At 41.3% G+C, this 9859-nt stretch overlaps 1 protein-coding gene across 1 annotated transcript; it reads right to left on the bottom strand.

Moving 5' to 3' along the window:
• Positions 1-8608: 8608 nt before the first annotated feature.
• LOC148008628 (pathogenesis-related protein PRB1-3-like) lies at positions 8609-9028 on the bottom strand. The gene has a single exon (XM_087674145.1). It carries the CDS (start codon positions 9026-9028, stop codon positions 8609-8611), a length of 420 nt encoding a protein of 139 aa, XP_087530271.1.
• Between the last annotated feature and the right edge of the window lie 831 nt (positions 9029-9859).

The raw sequence follows: 9859 nt of genomic DNA on the forward strand, positions 1-9859 counted from the left end.
CTGTTGATATTCGTTGCACTCCATCCGTGGACCTATTCTGCACATGCCACGTTGTCAAGCTTGCCATGGAAGACGTGCGAAACATGTGGTTTATGCGAGGGATGAGCGGAAAGTGTTTAAGGACTTTTTAAGGGATGGTCTACCCTTGCAAGTCCTGTCGATACCTGTGAGCACCACACTTTGGACATGTCTCCATAGTCTCGTATTCATCTCGAAACAATATGCAGTCGTTGATACATGCATGGATGTTATTGTAGTCCATGCCAAGCTTCCGTAAAACATGTCATGCATCATCACGAGACTCAGGCATGGTGTTTGCAGGTGGCAATATATGATATTTCAATAACCTTAAAAAATCATAAAACACCTTGAAAAATCCATCCATGTTTGCAATAATACTGTTAAAAAAAAAAACAATGAAGTCTGTGTGCAAGGTACCTGAATAACTCAGTCACACTCGTATCACTCCAACCGTATTTTGCTTGCACACTTAAGAGTGCAAGCAATGTCTTCAACCGAGATACTCGGCACCCATCATATAATGGTATGGATGCTTCCTCTCTAAGCGGGTCAGATGTCTCAACATCCATGGGAATCAATGCATCGATCATTGCCTCCATCTCAGGCTCCAAGATTGTAGGCAAGTCGCGAAGGTTGTCTGTCTCCTCTGGCATTGACGGTATAGATGGGCCTTGCGAGTGGTCGATTGGCTCCTGCAATCCATCCATTGCACGTCCACAGACTCTTCTAATTGGCCGCAAAGGGTGCACTCCCCCTTGGGTCGAGACATCACCCCCCTAGATACAAAATTTGCCAACAAGACCCAATCTTATTGTGTATGGTTTTCAATTAGCTTGAGAGTACAATGCATGAAAAATGCTAACTTCAAATTACCGTTTGCTGAAAATCTGCAATCGCTTGATCAATGATCTCAGATTGAAACTCGCCAAATCGTCGTACGTGTTCTATAGACAATCGGCGTTTTCGTCTAATTGCCAACTTGCATTGAGAGCAAGGACATGGGACACGCTGATTAAGATACGACTCACGGTCTTGAACAATAGGACCTTCTTCGTTTGCCATCTTATCTACATTACAGCAAACGAGGCTTAAATGGATAGCTTTATGGAGATGTACGTCAAGTTGCAAGTTGACCATAAACCTTGCATTGTATATAGTAGTCGAGAGATTTTCCGATGTTATATCTCGGCCTTGTATCATGCTCAACGATTTGTTTGTCCCGGTAGATAATTTTTTGTTACATCTCGGCTTTGAGTATAAGTAATCCATTTTAAAATTAATACGCGCCATCTATGAAATTTTATAACTAAAGTAATAAAATTTATTTCAATTAATTCTACTCATAGTCATAAGACCTGAGAGAAATTATCCTATACTCAATTTAAGGGTTTCTTCTTCTATAACAATAATTTTGGGTTCATTTTGATGAAGTATGTGGCCGTATGCAAAGCACATTGCATACCATTATCAATACGTATATTATCTTAAATTTCCTTCCCCTCCCTCTCCCTCTCTTCCTCTCTTTCTCTCACCCTCTCCCTCTCCCTCTCGTTCTCTTTCTCTCCCTCTCTCATTTCCTCCCTCCCTCTTTCTCCCTCTCCTTCTCCCTCCCTCCCTCTCCCTCCCCCTCCCTCTCCCTCTCCCTCTCCCTCTCTTTCTCTTTTTCTCCCTCTCCCTCTCTATCTCTCTTTCTCTCTCATTTCCTAAACAAGCAAAAAATAAAGTGATTTAAACATCCTCCAAGCAAAAGGGAGAGGGAGAGATACAATGCACTCTCCCTCTCTTTCTCTTTCTATCCCTCTCTCATTTCCTTCCCCTTCCACTCCCTCTCACTCTCTTTCTCTCTCATTTCCTCTCCTAAACAAGCAAAAAATAAAGTGATTCAAACATTAAACAAGCAAAAGGGAGAGGGAGGGAGAGAGAGAATGCACTCTCCCTCCTTCTCCCTCTCTTTCTCTTTCTCTCCCTCTCCTATTTCCTCCCCCTCCCTCTCCCTCTCCCTCTATTTCTCTTTCTCTTTCTTTCTCTTTCTCTTTCTTTCCCTCTCCCTCTCCCTCTCCCTCTCTTTCTCTCTTACTCTCTCGTTTCCTCTCCTAAACAAGCAAAAAAAAAAGCAATTTAAACATTAAACAAGCAAAAGAGAGAGAGAGAGAGAGAGAATGCACTCTCCCTCTCTTTCTCTTTCTCTCCCTCTCCCTCTCCCTCTCCCTCTCTTTCTCTCCCTCTCCCTCTCCCTCTCCCTCTCCTTCTCTTTCATTTCCTCTCCTAAACAAACAAAAGAGAACGATTTAAACCTTCAACAAGTAAAAGAAAGAGAGAGGGAGACTCATCAATGAGATATGGCGAGCGTGGGCGGCTTCTCTTTGCAACGAGGGCTCCTCCTCTCCTTCGCGAATAACGACGGTGGCGGCGGCGGCGGCAGCAAGTCTCTTCCTCCTCTTCTCTCACAAAGCCTTGGCTCTCTCCCTCGCTCTCTCCCTCGCTTTCGCTCTCAAAAGGTGAAGAAAAGAAAATGAAAACGGCGCTCTGGTTTCGGCCATGCTTTTTTTCCTTGCGACGTCGCTATTGGCATCGCTAAGCGACGCATATAGCGACGCCAATTGCGACGCCTATAGCGACGCCGATATCCGCCGTCGCTAATCGGTGTCGCTATTGCCCCGTTCCCTTGTAGTGCATCCCAAATATGTTCTCCCTACTAATGGAATGACTCCACAATCTCTAACCATTCGAGATTGGAAGGAGAGATGGATTAATGCCGACAGCCACCCTCCACTCGGCATGAGTCGGTAAGAAGTGCATTTCTCTCGATTGACTTTAAAGTATTTATCATGATGAATTGTTTACATAATATATTGTTTGTTTGTTAGGTTCTCTATATTTTTTCGTCTTCCATACTAGACTGAACTCAAGATCAATCACCTGTTGGACCCCATGCACATATTCAAAAATGTTGTATCTACATTATGGGATCACTTGATAGGGGCTCGTGATTCAGTTAATGTAAGGAGGATTTACGTAACATTGGTCGCATGAGACGATCCTGGCCAAGCATTGGACCCAGAGGAAAGATTGAGCGACCCCATGCACCTTGGATGTTGTCAAAGAACGATGAAAAAATAGTGAAGGAACAGATATATAGCTTTCGAACACCCACAGGATGTATGAGATGTCTCAAGGGAGCCTTCATAAAGAAAAAGAAAAGAGGTGTGGAGCAACTATCTGGTTTGAAGTCCCATGATTGGCACAAATTGATTCAAGTAAGGGTATCTCTAACCATGAATATAGTAATTAGTGGAGTAACTATGTGTAAACTTTGGGGTATGATGACTTTTTTCTCAACTAATCATTTGATCTATGAATATTGTTTACATTCAGTTCATACTTCCTACTAGCATATCCCATTGTGTATCCAAATATGTACATGATATAATTTACAAGATGGGAGAGCTTGTGAGGTATGTATACATTGATTTTTTCATTATATATCTTTGAATTTCTACACAAAAATAAACAATTCTCAAATACATCTTGACAGATACGTGAGCTCGAAGGAAATTGATCCAAACACATTGCAAGATGCTCGAGTATTATCTGTTGAGGTGGTTTGTTTGGTGGAGGAAAATTTTCCTCGATCCATTTTGACTACTTAATTACATTTACTCGTACATTTGATTGATGAGATCGCACTTTGTGGGGCAGTTCATGTAAGGTGGATGTTTTTTCTTGAGCACTTCATGAAAACCTTGAAAGATTTTGTGAAGCAAAAAGCACGGCCTGAGGGAAGCATGGCTGAGGGTTGGTTAGTGCAATCATCCCTTGTTTATATCTGTGAATATCTTGCTGAAATGGATCCCTCTCAACCACGACTATGGAAAGATGATGAAGACTTGAGGATGACCTCTATAGTACCTCAAGGAAAAGGAATGAGTAAAGTGCTAACAAAAGAAGAACTTCGTAAGTTAAATAGTTTTTGTGTGCTCAATAGTGATGTAATGAGCAAATGGGTGACATATATAATGTAGCAACGACAAGAAGAAAAAGGGAAAGACAAGAATTTTACACTAGATATAGACGTAATGTCTCATTTCCAGATCATCTAAATGCACTCCCACATCATATTGATATAGATTGGTTACATGAGGAAATGGAGAGAATGGAAAAAGAGGAGGAAAGTAATATATCTCAAGAAGAGTGGGAATACGCACGAGGTTGCTTATTAAAGGTGAGACATACTATCAATTAATTTGTTTCTATAAGTTTTATTTTATATAAATAATTGACATGTTTGATCTTTTATCTTTTACTACTAGTGCACATTATTCAATGTACTTTGGTATGAGGGTAAATATCTTCGAACTCAATGTATAGATGAAAAGAGAAATACCCAAGATTGTGGTGTCCTTGCTCACTTCGAGGATGCCAATGGTACAATGCAAGGTTATTGTGGCTTGATCCAAGATATTCTGAAGCTTGACTTCAGATGATTCTTTATATATGTGAAGTGGTTTAAAGAAGTGGTAACAAATGGTGAGCATTGCACAATCAGACATCCAAGTGGTTTTGTAATCATTGACTCGACAAAATTTCACCAAAACAAGAATGACACATTAGTACTACCTCAACAATACGAGCAGGTATATATGCAAAGGCTAATTTTTTAATATGTATACATGTGATACATATGCACGATATAATAAGTATCTAAGTTTCTTGCTTTTGTTAACCGATGGTGGTATGTCATCTCTATATCTAATCGTTCAAAACCAATATATGGTAATATTACCGACATGGAGATAGCAGATGACAATCCAACAATTAATGATGATGTGCATGATGACACCATAATGGATGATATGCATGATATAGTACAAAATGAACCTCGCGAGGATGTTCAAGGAAACGCAGAAGAAGACAATAATGTGATTGTCGATGATATTGATGAAGTTATTGAGCAATATAGCAACACATCTGATAGTGGGATAGACTTATTTGTTTTGTTACCTCCTTGGTAACATAGACCTAGAAGTAGATAGTTTAGCAAGGGATGATCTAATTGAAGATGAGATGGATCATTCACTGTAACATACTTAATTTGCTTAATGATTCAATGTGTATTCCTAATTCTATGGTTTTTATCATGCGTACACGTGCATACTCAAGAATCAATAGTCAAGTTTAAAGCTAAATTGAATTTTCCATAATAAAAAGGAAGTATTTTTTATCATCTTCAAGTAGAGAAATTACAAGATACATATTGCAATGCTTGCTACTAATTGTATGGTTTTTGTCACTTGTCGCTAATTACTTATATCAAGCTTGTCAATTGGAGGAACTGCCATTCATTAAAGAGCAATCAAAAAGTAATTATTAACTCTATTTTTTTAACTCAATGATTCAATATGTATTCTTAATTCTATGGTTTTTATCATGCGCACACGTGCATGCTCAAGAATCAATTTTAGGTGGTTAAATAATTATTAACTTTGGTTTTTTATTTATGTGAATTCCAATTTTAGGTGGTTAAATAATTGTGCATCTGCTGGCGCATCTATTTGCGCAGATATATAGATGCAAAATCCGCGTCTATTTACACGCACTTATAGACACAATGATAGACGCGCCCGACTTTGCACATCTAACATGCGCGTCTATGCCTCGTTTCTGTTGTAGTGACATTGAATGAAGAAGCCACATTAAAGTGATTATGGCACCTCCTATTTTAATAATACTTGCCATGAGAAGGTCACAAAAGAACTAGCTACCTTGTTGAAATGTTTAATTGGTTCTATAGTTGCACATTTGGTTGTTCAATCACATTAGAAAATGAAGGTCCATTGCTCTAGCAAAATCTATATTAGAAATGAAATAGAGCACATAATAGTAAAAGATGGGGACTAATAATGCAACAAATACACTTGTCACATAAACTAGTAGAAGACAACGTGATTACCTATGTATTACCTAAGCCCCCTTCCCTCTCCCCTAGTGTGTTACCTAAACCCATGTATTACCATGGCTTGTCCCTAAACCCATGTATTACCGCCCCCACTCCCACTCCCCCTCCCTCCTGATGCGTAAACCCCCTCTCTATGAACTTCCCCTTGAAATAGAAAGTATGAAGTTCATTCTTATACTTCACTCTTTTTGACATGTAGACATGTGAACTTCCTTTCTCCATAGGAATGGCTCATAAAAAGTAAACTATGCGACACCATTCAATCTAGGGAAAAGCCAAAAGCACCCACCATGGCACAAATGAGAACTTCCAAACGTCTTATGCCACAAGGGCCCATCCTTAACCTCTTGGCCAAGTCACTTATATATCAATCACAAGGAGGACCATGCTCAAGAAGTACAATGAGGAATGTGCTCAAGAATTAGGAGGATGATGACACCTTTGTTGAGGATGAAGCATACAAGACATCCAATGAGAATGGAGATGAGAAGCATAGAGATTAGGAAGAAGAAGATGAGAAGCATGAAGATGAGCAGTAATGAGATTAAGAAGAGCATCTCATGAGTGAGAAGACACACAAAGATCAGGAGGAAGGAGATCAGCGTTAGCACCATGGTCGCAGAAAAGATGTTATGACAAGAATCCTTAGGGGTGAAGGCCCCGCTCTTCTGTCCAAACCCATTTGACTGGCCACACCATATCCATAACCCCCTTAGAAAAATAAGTAGCCCTACAAGCTACACCAAGGCTACAACATCCCCAAGGATGCCAAACAAGACCTCCGATATAGCACAAGTGCGAAGGAAATTGCGGAGAAGAAGGACGAGTTACAACCTAAAGGTGCTTAGAGATATTTCAAAAGAGCCAAAACCTTCTAATACACAAAGCATTATTTTCTAGAATTGTAAATAAAAATTTATGGAGCTATGAAGATGACAAGGTATATAAAGTGTAGCATTAAAGACCCTGCAAGAGGTAGTAGAGGCTTATTGACTAAGGTTGTTTGAGGATGCACACCTATGGGTGATACATGCAAAATCTATGACCTTCATGCACAGAGATATGAAATTAGTAGGAAAATTAGAGGGAAATTGTACTAAAATCCTCGTAGCTATAAATTTCATATGATGAACCTAGCTCGTAATCCATTTGCAGAGCCTTTCATTCTTATTTCAATGAGATGTAATTATTTTTAATCTAGATATTATTTTGCATTATTAGTGAGTTTTTAGTAATGTGCATTTTCACTTATGGCGACTGAATATCCAAGTAGGGCCAATAAGTATTCCATTTGAAAAGTGCATGTTTTCATTCAATTAATGATAGCTACATCACATGTAGGCTTTGGCATACAATGTTTCATTAGTATGGAGATGATTACAATCCCTTCAACGAGCATCTTGCTTTGCATTGTAGTCCTTCTAAGGGTATTTCCTTCCTAGGGCCATAAAAAATGCATTGCCTCATATTACTTAGGGTTAATCATGTGGTATAGTAGAGAAAGGGAACACATTTTGAGCTAAAATAGGTGTATAATAAATCATAATTAGCACCATTCAATAATGAAGCACAACAAAAGACTAGCTGCCAAGGGTTATGCTTAGTTTCGTAGTAATAGCCTACAAGGAGACTTGGAACCTTCTTGCAAGAGTGATAACCATACTAGGAGTCAATAAATATGTGGAAAGAATGCAATGTTAGGTGGAAAGAATGCAATGTTAGGTGGAAAGAATGCTAGATGATAATTCATTTAAAACTTAGAACCTTGATAATCCAAATTGTTATGTAATATAGATAGTGATCATGTTCCTTGATAAAGTAAATGGTCACATAAACTTACTCAATCAAAGGATGTGGAGTCCATATTGTGGTGCATCCCAATTCTCCAGAAAAGGATTGTACGCGATAAGCATGAATACGTATAGCCTATGTGCTATTTTGACAATTTTTGACAGCCAGTCCTTTGCCGGGCGTATTTTGAACGACAAAACCTGAGTCTATGCTTACTTTGGACGAACTAGTCGATGAGTCGATGAAAGAAGTACTACTACCGACTAGCTACTTTGTGATGAGCGGGGTAGCCGGCAAACATCCATCCGTTGGCTGCAAGGATTGACGTCAAAAGTCATCAGTTGGAGTATTGGCGGTGTGCGTTGTTGGACTCACAGAATTTGGAGGGCACGTCCGCGCGTGGCCCTCCTCAAAGATGAACCTGGCAGACCTGCGAGAACACAAGCACATGCGTGCGTGCACACCAAAACACGTAAGCTATGAGGACATATAAAAGCCATGGGTGGGGATTTATGAGCATGTTGTGCGCCACTTCAATCGACTGAGATGATAATCGGATTGGCAGAACGGCCAAGATCGATGAGCGCAACCAAAAGAGGAGGTAGGGAGAGCGCAGGGAATCCAGAGAGACTCTCGAACAAAATTAATATAAAAAGGACCCCAAGGCGAATGAATTATGTCGATATTAGCCGCTGATGAGGCCATACACAGTAGGATCAGTGAACCAGGCAAATAGTTAGTTATCGCAGTGGAAATAAAATTAAAGAACTTCTGGTAGTCGCTGCTCACGCTTGTAATTAAGACTTTAATCAGGCGGACCTACTTCTAGAAACTACCTAGTTAGTAGGGGTGCTCGCCGATCACGTTGGCCGGGGGGTAGTACTCGCAGACGGCAAGGGTGTCGCCGCTGGCGGGGCAGGTGTAGGAGGCGCAACTCACAGATGTCGTGGTGCGCCACACGATCTGGGTGTAGTGGCCGCACATGGAGCCGCCGTCGCAAGCGTTGCTATCGTAGTGGTAGTGAGGCTGCTCCGCCAGCCACATGCTCACGGCGTCCCCCGGCGTCCAGTTCCCGCCAGCACCGCCCCAGAATAGGTTCTCGCCGTACGGCCCGCCCGAGTGCACCATCTGGCACTGCACCTGCATCGCGTAGTTGTAGGCGTAGCTGGCCAGCTTGGCGTCCCATGTCAGCGGACTCAGCCCCAGCGCAGCCCGCGCTCCGTTCTGAGGATCCAGATAAGCCGACGGCGAGCCCGTCATTGTTTGCGCTCGGACATTAATAATGTTATGGGCATCATTCAATGCTAGCAACAGCATAACCTTCATCATCATCCTGATCGAGAATTGCGCTAGCAGACCGGCCACTATAGTACTCCTCTTGGTAGCTATACGAGCAACATGTACCCAATCAACTTTCCTTATTTTGTGGTACAACCGCCAGTAATTAGCTGATTCAGAAGCTAGCACGGTTAATGATCGGGGCTGATGAGATGTATTATATTATGGCCGGTGGAGGGGATACTAGCACACAAATATTGGAAGGAGAGCCAGCAGCTCCTGCTAGTGTTGCAGCAGGAGACAAGTCAAGAGTCTGTACTAGTGCGCGCATCAGCAGTAGCAGTGGGCAATATAGCTGCGTGCAGAATCCTGAGCGTCGACCCAACTTAAATAGACGCTGCATACGACATGCGGCGTCTTGTAACGTAATGAATGAATGAGAGAGAGGGAACTCTTTTGCTTTTCCATTTTCTGTCGTACAACAAGCAACGTCTCCGTCCTGCGCCAGCTCCCGCTGATTCTAAATCAGCGTATAAGCACCTCGTTATTATTAGTCCTCTTGGCGGGCAACCCTAACGTTCATTTCTGTTCTATTGAATAGCCCGGTTTGAAAAACATTCGCGTGGCGCTGATTGAAGCTCAGAGTTAGAACTTAGCAAGGGTCTCGCAGCACTTTTTCTTCATGCTATAACGGCTTATCAACAAGGGTGCGCAATAGCATCGCCTTTTGTTTTTTGAAAATCTTGACAGTGTGTTTGGAGGAGCTTAATTTTTGTTGCTTGCAAATGCGTATTTTTTATCTCAAGTATTGTT

The sequence above is a fragment of the Lygodium microphyllum genome, unplaced genomic scaffold (genome assembly GCF_053477565.2).
Source record: "Lygodium microphyllum isolate KBCC unplaced genomic scaffold, Lygodium_microphyllum_v1.1.10 scaffold_107, whole genome shotgun sequence".
Taxonomy (NCBI): Eukaryota; Viridiplantae; Streptophyta; class Polypodiopsida; order Schizaeales; family Lygodiaceae; genus Lygodium; species Lygodium microphyllum.